Source organism: Drosophila arizonae, chromosome X (assembly GCF_054131065.1).
Source record: "Drosophila arizonae isolate 15081-1271.41 chromosome X, UAZ_ARI_1.0, whole genome shotgun sequence".
Classification (NCBI taxonomy): Eukaryota; Metazoa; Arthropoda; class Insecta; order Diptera; family Drosophilidae; genus Drosophila; species Drosophila arizonae.
In genome coordinates this window covers 4,811,180-4,833,157 of record NC_142927.1, presented here as the reverse complement: position 1 = coordinate 4,833,157, position 21,978 = coordinate 4,811,180, and the positions used below count along the sequence as shown (strand labels likewise).

The 21,978-nt window shown below is 46.8% G+C and overlaps 5 protein-coding genes across 7 annotated transcripts; 3 read left to right on the top strand and 2 right to left on the bottom strand.

Annotated features, from left to right (window-relative positions):
- The first annotated feature begins 56 nt into the window (after window positions 1-56).
- Window positions 57-10,567, top strand: tefu (Serine/threonine-protein kinase tefu). Its single transcript, XM_018014799.2, has 29 exons — window positions 57-382; window positions 449-557; window positions 624-800; window positions 862-1,085; window positions 1,145-1,483; window positions 1,549-1,682; window positions 1,733-2,714; window positions 2,774-2,957; window positions 3,104-3,276; window positions 3,344-3,470; window positions 3,531-3,910; window positions 3,977-4,118; window positions 4,175-4,295; window positions 4,352-4,484; window positions 4,550-4,843; window positions 4,906-5,200; window positions 5,272-5,630; window positions 5,693-5,890; window positions 6,071-6,215; window positions 6,280-6,685; window positions 6,801-6,954; window positions 7,021-7,524; window positions 7,591-7,896; window positions 7,955-8,942; window positions 9,018-9,185; window positions 9,249-9,625; window positions 9,694-9,946; window positions 10,019-10,258; window positions 10,322-10,567. Exons 1-29 carry the CDS (start codon window positions 185-187, stop codon window positions 10,504-10,506), a joined length of 8,295 nt encoding a protein of 2,764 aa, XP_017870288.1. The 5' UTR covers window positions 57-184; the 3' UTR covers window positions 10,507-10,567.
- A 153-nt stretch (window positions 10,568-10,720) lies between these two features.
- LOC108618697 (protein DENND6B) lies at window positions 10,721-13,480 on the top strand. Of its 2 annotated transcripts, none has more exons than XM_089475980.1 (2): window positions 10,721-12,055; window positions 12,118-13,480. In XM_089475980.1, exons 1-2 carry the CDS (start codon window positions 10,946-10,948, stop codon window positions 12,871-12,873), a joined length of 1,866 nt encoding a protein of 621 aa, XP_089332106.1. In that variant the 5' UTR covers window positions 10,721-10,945; the 3' UTR covers window positions 12,874-13,480. The 2 variants fall into 2 exon arrangements, with proteins under 2 accessions (XP_089332106.1, XP_017870296.1); XM_018014807.2 differs by having other exon boundaries at window positions 12,115-13,480.
- A 260-nt stretch (window positions 13,481-13,740) lies between these two features.
- Mcm3 (minichromosome maintenance 3) lies at window positions 13,741-16,715 on the bottom strand. Its single transcript, XM_018014800.2, has 3 exons — window positions 15,188-16,715; window positions 14,890-15,123; window positions 13,741-14,828 (listed from the first exon to the last, which is right to left on the bottom strand). The coding sequence occupies exons 1-3, from the start codon at window positions 16,544-16,546 to the stop codon at window positions 13,941-13,943; spliced, it is 2,481 nt and encodes an 826-aa protein (XP_017870289.1). The 5' UTR covers window positions 16,547-16,715; the 3' UTR covers window positions 13,741-13,940.
- A 199-nt stretch (window positions 16,716-16,914) lies between these two features.
- Rnp4F (RNA-binding protein 4F) lies at window positions 16,915-20,282 on the top strand. 2 transcript variants are annotated; one of them, XM_018014803.2, is made up of 9 exons: window positions 16,915-17,078; window positions 17,144-17,391; window positions 17,454-17,629; window positions 17,695-18,431; window positions 18,494-18,659; window positions 18,719-19,135; window positions 19,222-19,342; window positions 19,400-19,502; window positions 19,561-20,282. In XM_018014803.2, the coding sequence occupies exons 1-9, from the start codon at window positions 17,061-17,063 to the stop codon at window positions 19,927-19,929; spliced, it is 2,355 nt and encodes a 784-aa protein (XP_017870292.2). In that variant the 5' UTR covers window positions 16,915-17,060; the 3' UTR covers window positions 19,930-20,282. The 2 variants fall into 2 exon arrangements, with proteins under 2 accessions (XP_017870292.2, XP_017870291.2); XM_018014802.2 differs by having other exon boundaries at window positions 19,397-19,502.
- Window positions 20,283-20,285: 3 nt separating this feature from the next.
- On the bottom strand, window positions 20,286-21,903 carry Sas10 (UTP3 small subunit processome component Sas10). The gene has a single exon (XM_018014818.2). It carries the CDS (start codon window positions 21,684-21,686, stop codon window positions 20,358-20,360), a length of 1,329 nt encoding a protein of 442 aa, XP_017870307.1. The 5' UTR covers window positions 21,687-21,903; the 3' UTR covers window positions 20,286-20,357.
- Between the last annotated feature and the right edge of the window lie 75 nt (window positions 21,904-21,978).

Sequence of the window (21,978 nt, the reverse complement as noted above, 5' to 3'; positions counted from 1 at the left end):
GTTAAAAATTAAATTTATATTTTTATATTGGTCAAATAATCGATATTTTTAAAGTGTATTATTTGATTACGGTCACACTGTACTGCCCGCTTTGGGTTCGAGCCGAAAGTTTCGCACAAAAATGAGTTTAACTTTAAAGCTGTCATTCGATAAGAAAGTAAGACTGTAAAAGGCAGTGTTCAAAATGAATCCACTTTTAAATGAAATACAGCGCATTATCACCGAAATGCACTGCGACAAACCAACCACGCGCAACAAAGCTATTGAACAATTGGACCAGAAGCTAACCAGCTCCAAGGAGGCCCTAAATGGTGTTCTTGGCAAAAAACAAGAATTATGCTGGAAAGCCGTCTTTAACGCTACCAAGGAGGCAATCTTTAAGGTATGAATGTTACAAATTGTAAGTGTCTTGCAGTGTTTATGTACATATTTCTTTAAAAATTTGCAGCATTCAGCCAACTTGCAAGAGGCCAATGAGAAGTCATTCAAAACGCTCTCAGATAAATGTTATTTATACGGCAATGCCATAGACAAGATCATCGAATACAATTTAGAGAGTAAGTTCGACTAGCCTAGAGTGGAACTCATTAGTAATCTTTACTGTTTATTTCTTACATCTGCAGTGGGCAGATCTGGCAGTCACTTTCTATCCAAATCCACAATATTCAATGCCTTCGAGGAGGGCATCAAGCAGCGCATTGTCGTACGGCATTTCGGCAATCATTTCATCAATTTGCTGGACAGAGGCATCTTTCTATCGAGCACCTATATAGAAAACTTGAAAGTCAGCGAATATAGTTGTAAGTTGCAGCAGATCAGCGTCAAATGTTTCCTATATCACAATCCATTCATACATCCCAGGTGTGCTCTCGTACCTGTTTGAGTTAAATTTAAACAATGACGAACTACTACGTTCCAAAATATTGAAGTGTATTACGAAAACGTTGCAGCTAGCACAGAAACGTGTGCAGCTGCACGCCGATCTCGTTGACTACTTGCCCATGATCAGCAATTTCGCGAAGACAGCAAATACTGCTGAAAGGAAACAGGAGATTGTGCGTCTCTATGAGATAATTGTTACGGAGGTAAGTTGAAGTTTAAATCTTAACTGTCTATTAACTAGCTAATCGAATCTATTCCCTAGTTGTCAGTCAACTATCATCATAAGCTCTGCGTCTATATGCAGGAGATCGTGCCTAAGCTTTGTGACTTTCACAATGACGACATCTTTCGCGACGATATCAAAAATGTGTTCTTTAATTGTATTACATTATCACTGCGAGCGCTATATCCAAAAATGAATAGCCATGACTTTGACACTTTTCGTGTGCCAATTGACCAGACTTGGCGGCAGACTGTGCTGAAATTGCGCACAATTGTTGATATGGAAATCAGAAAGCATTTCATTGGCCGAGGCCAATCATCTGCGCTGAATCTGTTCTCGGACAAGTTCATTCAAATGGCGGCAATTGTTGTCTATATTGTAAAGAGATATATCAAATACTATGGCCATATGAACGTAAACTAAGCATATATCAATATTTGTAGGTTAACTGGCATACGGAACTGCAAGCAGCTGCCACTGAGTCGGAGGAGACGCCCAGCAAACGTGTACGAGTCGATAAGTTGGAGGAAGTCATCCAACTGATTGACAAGCAGGAAACGAAATTTAATGTCATATGGTAAACCCATCTCTATCATTGCAATATGTATTTAAAGATATCCTTCTCAGGTTTGCCATCTTTGCTGAACTGATGCAGTTCAGTGGAATTATAAATGCAGCCAATTATCAGCTTGCGCTGTCGACCACGGCCGATGTCCTGCTCATCTATGGCAATGGCAAGAATTTGCGCAATGTGCGCCTCTGCCTAACGAGCCTACTGCAGAAGGAGCTTGAGCTGCTGAAAGAGGAATCGATTCCAGTGAACTTTTTGAGCGAGCAGTGGACCAAAATTGCCACATTCCTGATAGCAGAGACACGGCCCGCAGCCGATGAAATCATTGAGAAACAACTCATCCTGCGGTCATTCATCAGATACAAAAAACTGAATCAAGCGTCGTGCAACGCTCTGCTGCAGAGCATTACAACAAATGAGATGCTGCGGCGCAATGAGTGCATGGAAACCATACGCTACATATTCATAAATGCCGAGCAATGTGGCCTGAAAAAGTCCTCCAACAGCCTGGAGCCCATTATCAAGTGGGCCTACGCCACCGAGAAGAGCAGTGCAACACAAATGATTCACAACATAGCGGCTATTGATCCCAAATTGCTGGCAGACACATTTGCCATTGGCATCATTAACTTTCTCGATGGGCAGCAATTGCAACAGTTGGCTGAGGTTCAAGCTACCATCACAACTACCGACGGCAATGATAATTTGCAGCTGTTGTTGTACAAATACAATAAAAAGTTGATCTGCTTGGACGAGCAATTTCAATCGGTGCTGCTGCAATCGAACGGTTTACAGAAGCCCATCAGATCGAACGCCAAGAACTGTCTGTCCCAGCAAAACTATGAGTTGCTCATGCGCATGCTTAACATATCGACATCCAGCGAGCACTCAATCACATCATTATTGAGGGACCTCAAGTGTTTGCACAAGCTGGTCTGCACCATCGAGCGATTGCTGCACTATAAAGTCTTCGATGCTGAGAATTTTACCAACTGTCCACTGATAAAGCGCATCGGCTTGTTTCTCAGTCACATTGAGGTGGTCTGAAGACTGAAGCTTAGTTTCTTTGACTTTTAATTGACTCATATTTTCTTCAGTTCCAGTACAAGGCACTCCAGTCGGAATTAAGTTCCGTAGACTCTAGCGATTTGCGCGATATTCTAGAGCAACAGATGCTCATTCTGGATGTATTCCATTCCAATGACACATTGCTGCACTACATGGAAAGGCAGCCAATTGAAATGCTGCTCGAATTCATAGGTGTACTGCTGAATCAAATATGTAAGTGGTAAATTAATGCTAGCTCAAGGCAAGGGAGCTTCACTCAGGGTAACTCCTGCTAGACAAACTCTCAAAAAATCATCAATCTTACGACTCTCAATGCAATCCCTAATATATATTAATAAACTCACTGAAATTGCTTTCAGGTGCGACCAAGAGCGCAGTGGAGAGCTCAGAGCAGTCGACACTGGTTGCCAGCTGCCTGCATATACTGGGCAACCTATGTGCAAACAGTTCCTATAATAAAGAAGCATTTCGTCACATAGCTAGGAATCTGAAGCTGCGCTCCAAGCCGCAGGATGTGCTGTTGGTTCTTAAGGTAACTCAATGTAATAAAAAACCTGAAAACTGAAATTGGCTAATGAAACTCGATTTTCGACGCCCAGATGCTGTGCAAATGCAAAGCCTTATGGAAGGAGTGCATCGTTTGGCTAGTCGAGAGACTGAAGGAGATCTTCCTCCATCACTTTGCCAACATTCAGTTCATAAGCGATATAATCGACGAAATACCCAGTGAGTATTTGCGAATAGACGAAGCCAAGTGCGAAATATCCTAAACTAGCCCGCTTTTAGCTGTTATTCTGTTTTCCTGCTTCAATGAGCACGAGGTGGACGATATGCTGTCGGCGATAATATCACTGATGCGTATAGCCCTGAAGAAAGCATATCCTGCATCGTTGTCAGTGAAGATTGTGCGCTCTATCGGGCTGATTGCGCAGCGCTGCCCGCACGTCCTCCAAATGCCCAATTTCAATATTATTTGCTATTCGACGACCAAGTTCTTAACAATGCCAACAATCGAGTTGCGTTTGGCCGCAATCACAACGCTCACCCAGTTGCTGAATGCGAGCTTTTGTGTATCGACCGAGGAGAGCGACGCAATGCATAGATATGCCGACCATTTGGCATTCACCAAGGAGCTTTACGCACAAATTGACTGGAAGAAGCTGACGGTGGGTGCGATGTGATATGACTACGGATATGTTCAATAATAGTAATACGCTTGCCTCACCTCACAGTTCATCGGCGAGGATCTTGAGCAGAATAGTCATGCGGTGGTGATTCAGGCGCTGATTTCGTTCTTTGCCTTTAGCACATATCATCAGGATTTTGCCCTGCAGGATCTACTACCCTATTGTGCCCATCATAAATTGACTGCATGTAGGCATAAGTGAATGACATTTAATTGCCATTGTTTATTTATAAATGTTTCCCAGTTGATTTCTGTGATTTGCGGTGCCAAGTGCCTTGTTATAATCGGAGCATGCGTCAGGTATTCTTGCCCTACACGGACAGCCTGGTCCACAAATGGATGTCGAAAAAGTGGTCCCCGTCCAAGTAAGCTAACCCAGCGATTAGCATAGACATAACTGTAAAGTTGACATCCATTGCAGATTTCCATATTTCCTTTCCTACGACACCAAAGATGATTTTGTAAAGGGAGAAGTCAATAACATAATAGCTTATATGTTTATCTATGGAACGCCCGAGGAGATACAGCGCTTTAAGAAATACCTGAATTCAAATGTAATGCTGACATTCTTATATAGTACCCTGTATGCAATCTCTCTGTCTCTCTCAATCTTTTCAAGGCCGCCATGATCATACTGCAAGCCTTTTTGGCAGTCGACCTAAGCGATTCAAACGAATCCCAATTCGACGAGTTTCGTCAACATCATAAGAATCTAAAGCGGAATCTGCAGTTCTTTGAAATGCGGCCGATGATGGAGGAGGTCAGTGCAATGGCACTGTACAGAACGATCAGTCTGTTGTTGGACAAGGATGAACTGGAAAGACTATTTGGTGGCACAGCCTTGAGCATTCGCCAGCCGAAGTGGTTCAATATATCTGCCGAATCGCTCTTCAGATCAATGTCGCAACTTGTGGTAGACTGCAATATGATTTCCTTGTCAAATTGATTTTAATTAATTTCAAATTTACCTTATAGAAGGGTAAGAACTGGTCCACAGATATGCGCATACAGGTCATTTCGACGCTGATGTTTGAGCAGCCGATGATGCTGATCGACTTGCTGGGCATGTTGAAAAGCGATTGCTATCAGGCTGTGCTGCCCAGCCACGTGGTAAATTCCTTCTTCCTGTACTGCACCGTTGCTGATGCCGTTTCGGATGCAATTGAAAATTTGGAATCGGTGCGCAATGCGGACACCACACTGAGAGATGTGCATGCTGCTCATTTTGCACGGGACATTTGGTTCTTTGTCTGCCGCTTTCTCTTGCACAGTGAGTGAACTCTTCCAACATTTTCTTCTCCGTTCCCTTGATATATTACTATATATTATATATTACTACAGGCAAATGTGACCGATTGCATCGCTCTGCGCTCAAATTTTTACAATTGATGCTGCCAAAGGATAGTTTCCAGAATCAGGACCTGGCAAAGCTATTGATTGCCTGTCTCAAGCATGTGGAGTCACAGGAGCTGAAGACTATGACAACTAAAATAATCATTGCCTACATCGAAAAGTACAAGGCGGAACTGCAATTACAAGGGCTCTTCGATGAGGCCGATGACGGGTGCGAGCATTTGCAAGAGCTGCGACAGAGGTTTGAGCCGGCTTTGCCCGAGATCAGCAAACAAAACTTCGAGGACTACATACGCGCCTTTCTCGAGCCGAACAGTTCGGAGCGCTTGCACGGTCTGCGCGAATACGTGAGCTGTTGAAATTAGCACATCGATATGCTTATATATTTATATACTTTCAAACCTATCAGATTGCCGAGCACAAGGAGGAGCTGCAGAATAATGATGAGCTGCTATTCGACTTGGTCAGCCGGCTCATACAAATGGTGCGCGAGTCGCCCAAGTACAATCAAAATATGGATGCTCTCAAATGTCTAGCCGAGATCGGGCCCATCAAAATGAAGCACATTTCATACTACTTTCTAACTGACTACGAGTCCATACAGCCGGTACAGCAATATAACAATTAAGAGAGTATTGCTTATACTATAAACTAGAAACTAATCGGCTAAATTAACGTAAGCTCTAAGCGAAGTAGTAAGATAGAGTCGCCTCATTTGCCACTTGTCATGTGCTTTATTCGATCTATTATAATCTCTTTGCTTATGGATTGATTACTATGATTATAGCTGACAGCTGCAATGGAACAGTTCGTAGCCGTCATCATGGAGGCGCTGGAGCGGCATATATTCGATTTCGATGTAAAGACACACAAGGCCGTCATCCAAGTGGCCAGCGAAGTGGTTAACAGCAGGAGTGCAGAGCATTTAATTGGTAAACGGGAAATATTTGTAACATTTAAAGCGATTTATTGAAATGTTCTTTACTTGATTTGCAGATAGTTATCCGTATTTACGCATCTTCTACGTTGGCTTGAATACGTCGAGTTTCCTGAATTCGTTCGTCAGCATTCCGCAAATTGATTGGCTTGCCATGCTCAAGGCCACGGAGCACTTGGACTATGAGCCCTGGCTATGCCAATTTATGGGCTCTGTGTTTAAGGCCTGCCGTTGGCCAGGATTCGATGAGTTTGCATTCCAGTCCGTTGACTTTGCCAGCACCTGTCTACAGACGTTCGTCAAACTGGTGATGGCCAATAGAGATGTGCACTTGACTAGCCTATGCGAGATGCTCAATTACTTCTTTGAAAATTCAGCACATAAGACCACGGGATTCTATCAGGACAAGCGCATAATCAAGCGATTCCTGTACATGTGCGAATGCGTGCGCGTCGTTAACAATTGGTAGGCTCAATTCGCATTGTGAGGAACAGTACATATCTCATATCATCTCTCTCCCTATCTCCCTCTCTCTCTCTCTGTGTTTTTATTTCCTTCTCTTTCGAATGCATGTCTGCAGGAGCATTCCCATCGATTTGGGCAATGTGGTCAAGGCCAGTAATCATTGCCAGGCATATTTCATGAGCATTATGTATCTGGAGCTTTGGGTCTATTCCGTAAAGCCCACCGATTCTCCTCTCCACTCTGACAGCTTTCAAACGTACGCCAAGACGGTAAGCGAAGACAAAAATTAATATTCAAATTGATATACAATCATATAAAAAAAACTCTTACAATAGGCATACAAGTCGATTGGTTGTCTAGATGCCATACCTGGATTTCTGAATCCTCTGAGCTCACGTGTCGACTTCTTGAGCTTAAGCAATAACCTGTCTGAGGCCTTGCTGGAAGCAGACAACCAGAATGAGTCGAGCACTAGCAAGTGCTTGGACATAATGAACGACAACGGCATGCTGACGTTTGCCAATTTCTATCAGCGCTCGTGCGAGGACATTCCAATTAACTACGAGATACTGTGGCGTCTCTGCCAATGGGATGAGCAGACCGAGAGGACTCACCACGTCGATTGGTCCAACAATCTCGAGCAGGAGTACAACAAACATCACTATCTGGCACTGATGAGCATCAATAAGCGCGAGCAGGAGAACACTTTGGCGGCCATCCACAACGCCTATCAGTGCGTCCAAAAGATACTGCAGGACATTAGCATCGAGTGCCTGCAATCGGTGTACAAGTACATGACCTGGCTGTGCACGCTCCAACAGACCGAGGACTTTTATCAGGTGTGTGTGTATGTGTGTGTGCTGTCTGAGAGTGAATATTCGACTAAACGTGCTTCTCATTTACAGATCCAGTTCAGCCAGCAATTGGCCCCCTCGCAGGTCGACGAAATATTCAACAAATGGCAAACGGAGCTAAATCTGACTTATGGCAGCTTCAGCTGCAAGGAGCAAATACTCGCCCATCAGATAACGCTATTCAAGCAATCTGGTACTAGGGCCGATCGTCGCATCAAACAGTATTACGATCAGAGTCCCGTCGACTCCTACATGCTGAAGTGCATCCAGGAATGCAAATCCGCTGGCAAATTGAATTTGGCAACGAAGTACATATCCACGCTGCGCACCATGCCCGATATCAAGTCGCCCACCAAGGTAAGTGTCCAATGGGTTCCCTGTGTTCCCTGCCAGCTAACACAGGCTGCTCTTACAGATCTCCGTGCTGCTGGAGGATGCCCAAGTGAATATCAAGCGTGGCAATCATCATGTCGCCAAATCCCTATTGCAGTACGTGAATAAGAATCCAGATTTTCAGTTTTGCCCGCAGCGTGTGCCGGCCCTGCGGATGCATGGTGAATTCCTGCTGGACAGCAATGCCGAGAGCTTGAGCTACGCAATGGAGCACAAATTCAATCAGTCGATTAACCTGCTCGAGCACTTCAAGTCATGCCAGTCGGTGCTTAAGCAGAAATTCACCGGCATCTTCGATTGGGATACATTCGATAAGTTCGAGAATCGGAATTTAAAGGCCAATCACGAGGCAATGGCCAAGTATGCGGATCGTGAGTATCAGCGCCTGCACGACTATCGGCACTCGCAGGAATATCAGACGCTCGTCAACATCATCAAGCAGAATCGCCAACTGGCCGGAACAGTGACCAGCGGCGGGCGACCCGATCGTGATCGTCAGATTGGCGCAATCAACTTGAATCGATTTGCCAAGCTGGACGAACAGGAGCTGAAGCGCATCGACGACAATCTGACCGAACACTTGTGCACGGCTCTCTCACATTATATCAAGTATTGCGAGCTGGACGGTGGGTTTTCTAGTGCGGCAATTTATCGCATCATAGCACTCTGGTTCACCAATGACCAGAACCAAACGATGCTGGACAAGATCAGAGATGCGATCAAGACTGTGCCCAGCTACAAGTTCATTTGTGCCGTCAGCCAACTGGCCGGACGCCTCAATTCCAAGAACGCAAGCTTCCACAAGATACTCGTCGATTTGCTGGTGCGCTGCGGCGCCGATCATCCGCAGCAGACATTTTACAAGCTCTATCCGTTTGTCTATGCCCACATGGATGGCACTAACAGCAATACACAGCGTGCCGACATTGCCAAGAAGATAATTGGGCTGTGCGGCAAGGCCAATGCCACGGCGTTTAAAGCTAGCCAACAATTCGAAAACATGTTTCCAAGTAGGGCTTCAATTAACCAAACCACATGCACCAGAGCTGCTCACTAATCTCTGTCCCATTCGGTCACTCTTGCAGCTCTGATCAACTTCGCCAATACGTACCTATCGCCTGGTCCGAACAATCGCCCGAATCCCAAAACGGTGTCCACTATGCTGAATAAGCTCAACCAACTTGAAATGGATCGCATACACTGCCCCACAATGGAGCTGGCCGTGCAGCCCGATCTGCGATATAATATAATCAGTAAGCGAAGAGGTTTGATCCTTTGCTCATCGAACAGAATTCATCAAAATTCTTCACTTGCAGGTGTAAGGAAATGGTCGGAGGAGTTCACCTTCTGCGGCGGCCTGAATGCGCCCATTAAGTTGCAGGCCCTCTGCTCGGATGGTAAGAAGCGTGCCCAGCTAATCAAGGGCAAGGACGATCTGCGCCAGGATGCGGTCATGCAGCAGGTCTTTGGCGTTGTCAATGAGCTGTTGAACAGCGACTCGGAGTTCACTGAGCGTCAGCTGCATTTGCGCACCTACAAAGTGACGCCGCTATCTACCCGCAGCGGGATCATTGAGTGGTGCCAGAATACGATTCCCGTGGGCACCTATCTGATTGGCGACGGCACTGGCGGTGCGCACAAGAAGTATCGACCCAAGGACTGGAACAATCGCAAATGTCGCGAGCTGACTGCGGTATGTAGATAGTATACATATATATCAATCGCAAAAATTACTGGAATTTGTCTTTCATACTATTGTAGGCGGGCTTGAAGAAACCGCCAGCGGAACGTCTTAAGATCTACAAAACTATTTGTGAGCATGTGAAGCCAGTTTTTCATTATTTCCTACTAGAGAAGTTTCTCATACCGGGCGAATGGTTCGAACGGCGTTTGGCCTATACGAACAGCGTGGCCATCACCTCGATGGTGGGCTACGTCCTGGGCCTCGGCGACCGCCACACACAAAACATTTTGATTGATGAGCAAACGGCCGAAGTGGTGCACATTGATTTCGGTGCGACTTTAGATAATATTCATAAACTATAACACATATTTATAAATTTCCCATTTTGTATAATTCGCACAGGCATTGCATTTGAGCAGGGCAAGATTCAGATAACGCCCGAAACGGTGCCATTTCGTTTGACACGCGATTTCGTCGCTCCGATGGGCATATGCGGAACAAATGGCATTTTTACCAAATCCTGTGAGGCTACTATGCATATTTTGAGACGTTACAAATCTGTACTTACCACCATACTGGAGGTGCTGCTCTACGATCCGCTGTTTATCTGGGGCGTCCTATCCAATGGGCAACAAGAGTCGAGTAAGATATATTTGTTCTTGTACTAAAATGTACCTAATTGCAATATAACTACTTAATTGACAGATGAAGAATCCAAGAACCTACTGGCGCAGCGTGCCCTGCTGCTTGTTAAGCATAAGCTGGAAGGTCGCGAGACGGGTATGTTGGAAAACTCGGATGTGGAGGCGCAGGTGCAGCGTTTGATCAACGAGGCAACCTTGCCCAGTAATTTGGCTATGCTATTTCATGGCTGGGACCCATATCTGTGATAGATTTGCGCTGTTACATTTGCATCACATAAAATATATACAATTTTAACATATATTAAAATCCGGCGCTCAAGGAACCGTCGTTATACCCAGAACGCGATTCAACCGTATAAGAGTGCTCATGTATGTTTGTCTAGGGACCAGAATTTTCGTCGCAATAACCGTGCGAACACCATAAAGGGAGAAAATGGCTTTTTTTGTGGCGGGTCATTAAATCAAATGCAAATTCGATATCAAATGAGTTATCGATACTTAATTTCGTATCGTTCGTTGTGAAAGCTGCCAGACTGCTGCTCGATATATAAATCGCAAAGACTAGATGGCAACTCTGGCAAACCAAGCACAAATAAATAACATTAACATTGGAAGTGAAAGTAGAACTAGGCAGCTCCTCATGCAGTGAAACAACAATAACAACACTCGCCAAGTTGAACCAATCATGAACACAGAGGCCAGGCCACGGCAATACGCGAACGATGGACACCAGGCGTCAGGGGACGACGATGCGACAAGCGTATCAAACGAATTACCAGATGATTGGATCCGTCTATCACAATGGGTGCATTGTTTTTGTGTCGTTACGTTCGACCTGAACCTGGGCCAGGCTCTCGAATACGTTTATCCCGCCGAGTTTATGCCCAGCGATCAGGAGGTTAGCAACATTTGCTACATGGCTTTCCCAGATTCCAATTCTGGCTGTATGGGCGACACCAAGTTCCATATGCGCCTGCGAGCATTTCAGCATACAAAACATGAAATGCCCGTTAATTTGCAAAATTACAATTTAGACTGTGCGCCGGCCATGCGCTACGATAGCAGCCACTACTGGGGCTTTGTCTACTTCCGCCAGAAGCGCGATCCCAATCTGCCGCGCGGCTATTTCCAAAAGAGTCTGATCATAATAACGCGACTGCCATTCTTCAATCTCTACTACGACGTGCTCGCCCAGCTGGCGCCCAAGTACTTCGAGGAGGGCAACGAGCTGTTGCATCGCGCCTGCAGTCAAATCAACCGACAGTGGCCAGCACTGATGGTCGGGCAGACGCTGAAGTTGCCCCTGCTCGAGTATAATTACCAGATATGCATACCCAAGGCAAGCAGCAGCAGCAGTCGCAAGTTAGCGGCGGCTGCAGCAGCAGCAGCAGCATTGGCGCCGCCATCGATCGATGAGCAGCCGGAACAGCTGCCCACATCCGTCAAGGTGCTGGCGTCCGTCAACGAACTGGAGCTGTTCCACAGCCTTAGCTATGTCATCGACCATTTGTATACGCTGTGGGAGCTGGTCATCACATCGGAGCCAATTGTGGTGGTAGGCACCTCGCCCGCCGACTGCTCACACATGGTGCAGGCTCTGGTTGCGTTGATAGCCCCGCTGGAATACTGTGCCGAGGCACGGCCCTACTTCACCATACACGACAGCGAGTTCAAGGAGTTCACCCAAGAGTGCAACAATCGGCCCATACCAGCCGTAATACTGGGTGTGACTAATCCGTTCTTTGTCAAGCTGTTCAAGGATTGGCCGCACATGCTGCGCCTGGTGGATAATCAGGTCAGTTGCATCCCCCACTCTCTAGCAGCCCGCTCTCTAACCTCTCTGTTTGCTTGCAGAAGAACATGCAACAGGAGCTGCACAAGAACACGCGCAACGCGACCAGTGCGAGCGCCAAGCCCGCCCAGCCCAGCGGCACCAATCACAACATCCTGAATGGCAGCCTGGCGGCTGCTGGGGACAGCTCGACTGCTGGACTGCACACCAAGTACAAGCCGTACTTGAAGAAGGACAAGACGCTGATCAAGAAGGTGCTGCTGGGCATCAAGACCAAGCGGCCGGAGCATGTGCAGACGGCGCTGATTCGGCGGCATCTGCTGGAGCTGACCCAGAGCTTTATGATACCGCTGGAGCGCTATATGGCCTCGCTGATGCCGCTGCAGAAGGACATCAGTCCGTTCAAGTCGGCGCCCAATGCCAGCTCCTTCAAGCTGGACGATTTTCTGGCCACGCTCGAGGCAGCCGGACCGCAGTTGACCTCCACGCTGAAGGGCGACTGGAAGGGCCTCTATCGGCGCTTCGTCCGGTCGCCCAATTTCCGTGGCTGGTACGAGTCGCGGCACCGAGAGCTGCAGCTCACACTGCAGGATCTGCAGCTGCAGGCGCTATCGGAGGCGAATCTGGAGCACTGGGCGCACGACAAGCAGGAGGTGGAAATAATCGACATGATACTCAAGTTAAAACAGAAACTGAATCTCTACAGCGACAAGGCGCAGCTCGAGGGCAATGCCAACACCGCGCAGCGGCAGATTCGGGCGCAGATAGAATGCATGAAAGAGTTGCTGCCATCCGATCTGAGGAACGTTGTGAATCTTTGATCGTTTGTGCAGGGCATTAGCTAAGTTCCCTCCCACATCTACATCCACATCCGCCTACAAATTCCCCTCTACTCCCCTACCTTATATATTTTCTAAATATGTTTATGTGTTTAAATTAAGCCTATAAATTGTTAAATGATAAACAAGACACAACACACTCTCCGACGAGAGATGGAGTCACCACTGTAAAAGCTATAGATATGTATGTATATATATTTGAATATCTCGATATATGTATATGTGCGCCTGTTGTTTGTTCCTTTCCTTAAAGCCCAATTTAGCGCCTAAGTAAATTGAATTTGTGTACAAACTAATCATATCCGCAAATGTTTTCCAAGCCGAAAAGAATACGAAGAGAAACTTTCAAATTGTATATATATATACATATATACATATATGTATGTTGCAATTGCCGTTAGCAAAGCAACGATTTGCAACGATTTAGTCACATTATCTCACGTTCGCAAATTATTCCTATTAATGTAAAATAAATGATTGATATTAATGTCCAATATCTATATACATATATATGTATACATGTATGTACATGTGTATATATATACATATATCGATGTTTGTGAAGTATTATTAAATATGAGTTTTAACATTTCCGTTTTTAAATTCGCATAACATTTCATTAGATTTCAGAGCTACCAGCAGAGATTCCAATACGAAGCAGCATTAAGTTCTGATTGGAATATTGCAGCATAGCGTCAGTCTACTCATTAGCTCTAATTGGAATCTGACTGCTATGAAGTCAATATAGCGCCAGCAGACAGTTAGCATTCCACGTGCCCAACTGCAGAGATAGTCAAATCTTATCAGACGAGCAATCAGCAAAATGGAAAAAATAGTTAAGGCAATTGATTTAAATGAATTTGTTTACAAGAGCGCCAACTTTTTATTTTGAATATGGAATGAACAAACAAAAAAAATAATGATATAAAAGACTTAATCGCTAGACATAGAGAATTTGTACGTGCTGCAAAGGAGAACGAGATGAATGATGATTGTTGAATATGTGAATCCATTCGATATATATGAACATATACAGATATGGCTGATGGTTAGATAAGAAAGACAATGTCGTCAGCGAGCATTATCTGGTTGTCCTCGGTCATCCGGTGCATGGCCGCATCCACCTCGCCGGCCGTGAAGGGCTCCGCGTTGTTCTCATTGATCGCCGTCGTGATGCGCTGCAGCGTGAGGCTCTGCTCGCGTGCCTCGCGGAACAGACGCTGCAGGCTGTTCTTGAAGACGCCAAGCCGTGCATCACTGATGCTGGCGGGCGTGGCTGTTGTGGGCTCCGAGCTGGCCTGGCTAGCCGACTCTGTGCCAGTGGTTTCGCTGTGCTGACGCAGTGGCAAGGAGCGACGGGTCTCGCGACGCGTCAAATCGCCCGCATCCGGCTGGGGCGGCTCAATCTCCTCGTCGCTGTCGATGGTTGGATCGGGTTCGGTGCGTGTGCGTTTGGGACGACGCGAGGGTGTTGCTGTATTTGCAGTAGCAGTAGTTGTATTCTCCTCCTCCTCCTCCTCCTCGTCGGAGGAGCCGTTGCCATTGCGACGTCGCTTGTTGGCGCGCTCCTTCTCCAGGACCTTCTTGAAGTAGGCGTACTGCACCAGCTCAATGGCCGCATGGGCATCCTCCATGGTCACCGTCTTGGACATGCGAGCGCGCGCATGCGCCGTGGACAAACGAATCAATGTCTCCAGCGTACGCGCCGTGATCGGCTGTGTGCGTGCCACATCCGACTCGACTGCCTCCTGGGAGCGCAGGCGCGAGTACTCATTGGCAATCGCCTCGCACGCCTGCTCCGTCAGCTTGGGTTTCATGCACTTGGCAATGTGAATGTATTTGCGCATAAACTCCACGGACAGGATCTTCTCATGGCGCTTCCTTGACTTGCCGTGCAACAGTGCATCATATTTCTCATACAGCTCCGTTTCCTTCTTCTGCAAGATGCGATCATGTGAACTGACGTTCGACTATGAGAGTGGAGGATGCTGCTCTTACCTGCTCTGTGTTGGAGACAAAGGCCAGAGAATCGGCATAGGAGCTGCCCATGGTGAGGGGCTCGCCGTCCGCCTCCTTCGGGTTGCGATAGCGATGCATGCGGACCACATGATCGGATATCATTTGATCCACATCGCTGTCAATGACATCCAGCATGACGAACAGCAGATCGAAACGGGACAGCAACGAGTCCTGCAATCCAATGTTCTCCATGGGCGTTTTATACTGATCATACTGCAAGAGGATTCGGATTGATGAAATGTGACCACATATGGTTATCCTCTCGAGGTATACTTACACGCCCGTAGACCGGATTGGCGGCGGCCAGCACCGAGCAGCGCGCATTGAGCGAGGCATGGATTCCGGCTTTTGAGATGGTGACGCGACCCTGTTCCATCACCTCGTGTATGGCTGTGCGATCGATGTCGCTCATCTTGTCGAATTCATCGATGCAGACGACGCCGCGATCAGCGAGCACCATAGCGCCCGCCTCCAAGCGTCTCTCGCCCGTCTCCTGATCCGTGGTCACCGCTGCCGTCAAGCCGACGCCGCTGGAGCCGCGTCCAGTGGTTGGAATGGCACGCGGTGCCGTGTTGAGCACATAGCGCAACAGCTGCGACTTCGCCACCGAGGGATCACCAATGAGCAGGATATTGATGTCGCCACGCAGTCGTGTGCCATTGGGCAGCACCTTCTCGACGCCGCCGAGCAGCAGGCAGAGAATGGCCTGCTTGACGAACGTGTGGCCGTGGATGGAGGGCGCCAGACTCTTGCTGAGCAGCTCGAAGATGTCATTGTTCTTGGCCAGCTTCTTGCAGAGCATAATGTCCTCACGGGAGATGTCCAGATTGCTCTCCTTGCTCAACAGCGATATGTTGTTGGCCAGCAGGACGGTGCGGAAGGTGCCCGAGGTGTAGCCGCCATGTTTGCCCGGCAGGCAGCGGTAGTTGCCAACGATCTGGACGCGATCGCCGGGCTTGCAGCGGTCCACCAAATCATCATCACAAACGATGTCTACAGAGCGTGGCAATTGGCCGGCTGGCGCCTTCTCCGGCATCTCCTGTATGGTTAGTGTCTGATGATCCTTATAGACAGACAGCCCGAACTCGGTTTCCAGCAGATTGCCATCGTCGTCCTTAGTGGGATAGACGGCGCTCGAGGGCACCGCCTCGAACGAGGTGAGATCTGTATATTTACGCTCGAGCACTTTCCGTGTGACTGGACAATAGTGAACGCTGCGCACCACCTTCGGATGTATGAGGGAGACCTTCGTGACAATGCCCTCCACGCAAACCAGATTGCCCAAGTAGATGGACGTGAGGGAGCGAGGCGTAACATGACGATTGCCAAAGCAGCCCTCGAAGCCCACGAAGAAGTCTTCGTGCTGTTTGGCATAGCTGGGATCCACAGTCGAGACATATTCCTTGAGTGCCCGCCCGAATGCCAGCTGCTCGTCGGAGGCGTTGTTCAGCAGGCCCAATGCGCGCTGTTGGTTTTTGCGCTTTAGATCGTTGATATTTACGATCAGACGTTTGCTCTTCTCCGCAATCATGTCCTTAACATGACCGGCATAGATGCCCTGATCCTCTTCGTCGTCCAGAAAGTCCACATACTCGCGCTGTATATCTTTTATGTACTGCTCCGCGTCGTGTGCCATTTTCAAACAATATTTTAACAATGAATAACAAGAAGACGATTCGCAAGCGCAATTGCCGTCGCACGCCGAATGCAAATGTATTTTTGGCGGGAAGCATAGGCGCAAAAGTCACGGCTGCAGACAGAATACTCATCGATAACCGATATTTGCGCACGATCTTACCAGTGCTGTCAACCAGCCATAATTTAAAGACAACTTCAAAACGCTAATGCTAATACTACAAATCTACAAATTTGCTACTCATCAGTTGTATATCGATGTGAATATTGATTTCTCGACATTTTGAATAGTGCGATTGATGCCAATGTATTGCATTTTTAAACTGGCTTTCGAAGTTGTAACAGCTTAAAACATCGATAAAAGCTCATTTACTAAATGTCGGTGACAGCTTGCAGCACATCTCTAGCTGGCGTCACGTTCAGTACAACAAAAATTTAGTTTTGCATTAAAACTAAAACAATTAAATAGTTTCTTCATTTTGATCAGTACAAATAGACAATATATTAAATAAAAAATGTCCAGTGGAGCTGATGTAAGTCAATGCTACGGAAGATTGTAAGTGCCAATATTGAAATTAATTGTTTGATTCATTTTCAGCCGAAAGCTTCAGCTGGCGACAATATCGTAAACGAGCAGCCAATCGAAATAAGCTCAGATTCGAGCGTCGGAGATAATAGTGACTGTGAAGCGCCCTCCGATTCTGAGAGCGAAGTGAGTGTCCTGAGTTCACTGGTCGGCACCAGCGATTCGCACGATGACCAAATGCTGGACGAAGAGTTTTCTGCCATATTGAGCATAACCAAAAAGAAATATAGGCATTATGTGGAATTATGTACCACGGCCTTGTAAGTTCGCATTTGCATCATATCATTGTTAGATTCCAGCTAAACTCTGCTCTCGCCTGCAGCAAATTGAATATCTTTGAAAAGATTGAAGTGGCCATCAATGAGTTCCAGAAATTTTCAACTGTGCCGTCGCATATATGGCTTCGTTATCTCAAGGCTCTGAAGGTGGTCACTCAGACGCCGGCAGAGTGGGAGGTCTTTAAGACAAAATGCAGTCTGGCCTTGGCCAGCTTCTATGGTAAGTCGAAAATGTGCGGTAGTAGGTTAAATAAACAACCTCCTACTCTACTCCATATGAATCAGATGACCAACTGGCTGAATTTGTTGTCAAAAGCTTGATGGAACAGTCACTCGCAGATCATCTGCAGATGTGGGCAAAGATTCTGGCCGATTATGGCTTAGAACGCATTGATTTCGTTGAGGAAGCACGCCGATTTGTCGCATCTTTGGATGAAAAAGACGGCATTGAAATGATTGAGCAAACATTGAGCGCCAATTGCGTGGCCTGGCACTACGACCAGGATCAAATGGAGCCGATTGCAGAGCTAATTGACGAGTTCAAACAGAAGTTGAAAAGCAATGCAGAGAACTCGTCCTGGCTGCAGGAGAGCTACCTGCTGAGGGCCGAAACTTTGTCGCTCAGCACAAATATGAAATGCACCCTGACCAAATTGATATACGAGCGTTGCGTCGCCAAATATCCCAATGACAGTCGCTTGTGGCTGGACTATATAGCCTATATGGAGAAGCCCAAAGAGCCGGAATCGGAAGACATGTACCACACGGCCATATGCGATGGCTATTTGAAGTGCAAGCCCATGGAGCTGATCAACCGTGTGCTGCAGATAAACCCAACAATTGCGATCAATCACAAGTATTTGGAGCTACTGGAGCAAAGCATACTCAATACGGAGCAAGTGGAGTCGGAGATTAAGCGCCAGCTGCAACGGCTCGAGCCGCATATGGAAATGAATGTGGAGCTGCAGCTAGACTACTTGGCCTACCGCGTGCGTCACACCGATGTCAACAACGAGCTGGAGGTGCCTATCGATAGAACAGCATATATTTTTGTGAAATGTGTATTAAATCTAATGCTCCACAGGTCAAGCAGTTGCGCAACGCCTTCCGCGAGGTGTGGGATCGTTTATCGGAGATCTACGGCGACCTGGCAGACACCTGCTTCGAGGTGCTGCAGCTTTGGGCTCAGGTGGAGTACGCGAAGCTAAAATCGCCCGATAAGGGAGCCTCCATCTGGTGTGAGATTTTCAGTGAGTTGCATGAAATATCTATTGATATCAAATTAACATTACAATCGATGTGATCATAGGCTATCCGGGCAACAGCGTCAAGGCCCATCTGTGGGTCGCCTATGCCCAAATGGAGATCGAATACAATAAGAGGGAGAAAGTGTCCATTGTGTTCAGGCAGGCCTTGGAGGCGCTCTCTATGACACCAGAAGTGCAGATCATAATGGAATTCTATCGTCGCCACGAACGCTGCTTTGGCAACTATGAGTCGATAGCCGAGTGCCAGAAATATTGCGAGGCGTACATGGAACAAGCGGAGAGCTACAGGCGTCAACCAGCCTGGCAACAGCCAAATACTAGGCGAATGCCAGCATACCAAAAGCCGGAAAGGAAGCCGGCCATCAAATCGTCCAAGAAGCCGTTGCCGGCTGCCAAGAAAACAATGCCATCAAGCTCCCCAGCAAAAGAGGCAAAAGAATCTAATTTTAAGTATTCACGTAAGTTTTATAAAACCACAAAATGCTCCCTCTCTCTCTCTCTCTATCTATCATACCCTGTCTCTCTCTCCATCTTTCTCTTACAGCAAATATGGAAATGAATAAGATATTTGTTAAAAATCTATATCCCCAATGTACCAAAGAGGATTTAATCAATGCATTCGAAAGCTTTGGCGTGATCAAGGATGTGCGCTTGGTCTACAGACCGTAAGTGCAGTCAAGATTTACAAACTCAATTATGTTAAATATGTTCTATTCTAGTAGCAATCAAAAATTCAAGGGCATTGCCTACGTTGAGTTTGAGAAGGAGCAGGATGCGCAAAACGCGGTCATTGGCGGCAATGGCATAGAGATTGGCGGCCAAAACGTAAGACCCAACATTTATTCAGCTTAAAGAACATATGCTAATTTGAATTTGGATTTAGATTGAGGTTGCCATTTCCAATCCGCCACCGAAGCTACCCACAGGGCCGTCGACATCCTCGGGCGTGGCGGCAGCCGGAGCTGCCGGTGATAAAAGGAAGCCAGAGAAACGTCGCATTCAAACGTCGCTGATACCCACACGCCTCGTGCTCAATGAGGTGAAGCGTCGCAAGAAGCTCGAACTGGACGACGATGCAGCTGTTAGCAGTACAAACGATGCGGCCAATGGCAACAATGCCAATGCCAATGCCAATGGCAATGATAATGGGAATGGGAATGACAGTGACAAGGAGACGGCGGAGCAGCCATTGACGGCTGTGCCAATTGCCCCAAAGAGCAACGATGACTTTCGCAAGCTCTTTAATATTTAAGCTTAACATAAGCAATTGATGTTTTTTATAGTATGATAAGTTAGCTATAACTCGATTCTTGAGAATCCCCCAAAACAAAGATGAAAACGAAAAACCTGAAGCAAAACACATGAAGCAGCTGCGGTGCATGCTGTTCCCCTTTACATATTTTTTGTTAACAATGGAGAAAGGAAAAACAAATTTGCGATTTGGCAACTAGACTTAAATACAAAAATGTATATAGATGTCTATATATAATTGAAAGGATATATATACATGTCTATATATATGTACACTGTACACCCGTGTTATGTAATGCAACTGGCGACCTTATGTGAACTAATTGAATAAATTTGATGAACATAACAACAAAAGCATTTGAGCATTCGAATGGTGGAACAAGATTTGAATATATTTTTGTCTTACATAGCCTAAGGATGAACTGTGGATTACGTTTTGAATTTGATACTCTTGGTGACGGTGGCCTTGATGCCCGATATTTCGCCGCCGTATCTTTTGGTTTCCTTGCGTACGCTGCGCACTGCTCCCTTGCGGCGGATGAGCGCCTTGCGGTATTTGCCGCGATGCTTGACGCGAGGATTTCGCAGCTCCTTTTTGCGAGCCGGCGTCAGGCCCTTGTTCTTGGCCATTTGATAGGTAATGCCACGCCGCTCGTTCTCTTCCTGAAGCGCCTTCTCCAGCATCCGCTCCTCCTCATCCATATCTTCATCATCATCACCAACGGCAATAGCATCAGCATCCTCATTATCACTTTCACCATCAGTATTGTCCTCATCATGCGGCTCCTTGTCAATTCTGGCATTTGTTGTCCCTGTGCCATTGTATTTGCTGACTGTTTGCAGTTTGGCCTTGCGCTGTGTTGGATCCAGCACGGTGAACGCATCGCCGTCCTGTATGCGCTCCAGCAGCGCCTCTAGCTGTGGTCGTATGTACTCTTCGTAGCGTGGCGCTAGCTGTTCGCGTAGCTGCTTGAGCTGCACCAGCCGCTTGACCACCGGATGGTATTTGATGCTGCTGCGTTTGGCCTTCAGCAGGAGGTAGAACGAGACGTTTGAGCAATGCGTGAGCAGAACATTCTGATACAGCAGAGCGAACTGCAGGGCCGGCACCATGGGCACCTGATGATTGCGCACATAGTTCAGAACTGGCGCCGTCAGCTGTTGCACTTCGCTCAGATGTTGCTGAAAGTCTTGTGTGAGGCCAACAAATTCAGGCGAGTCCTTTTGCAGCAGTTGCAGACGCTCGCGTTCCGTTAGGCCTTTCAGATCTCTCGTGACTGTGATGCTCTTTACGGTCACGTCTTTATCCTTATCGTCGACCGGCACCGCCACGTCATCTAGCTTGAAATCGGCCTCCGTTAATTGCTTGGCCAGACGCAGCTGTATCTTTTTGGCCTCCTCCTCCTCGGCCTTGGCCATGTCCTCCTCTTGGGCCGTGTAACTGCTATAATCGGGATCCACGAAATCTGTATTGTAGTAGGCTTTTTTATTGGTGCCCCAGTCCATGGTATCCGGCAGATCGCCATCGTCATCCTCGGCCCCTTCAATGTCGCTGTCACGCATTAAGTTACCCACAACATCCTCATCCTCTTCATGATCGTCGCTATCACTGAACGACAGAACATCCAGTTTTTGATTTTTGAGCTGGTCTGCCTTCTTCTTTCGCTCTTTACGCAGATCATTCAATATTTCACGCTCATCCTCATCGTACTCCTGCTCAGAGCCAGTGGCCTCATAGTCATCTGCCTCGCTGTCCATTTTTGCGATATTTTTTGAAAACAGTTTTTGCCACCAACACGTGCCGTAAACAAATGGCCGCTGTAGGGATGAGCAATAACAGGTCACCCGTATGTGAGTCTTAAAATATCACGATAGTCACAACTATTTTACAATAAAGGTATCGATAAATAGCGACCGGTCACTATTTTAGCCAGTTTATAAAAGCTACATTGCAAAAGTCAATAATTTATAAAGTATACCCAAGTAATTTTATATGTTATGATAGGTAAATATTAATAATAAACTGTATAAACGAAAAAATCGGTCTAAT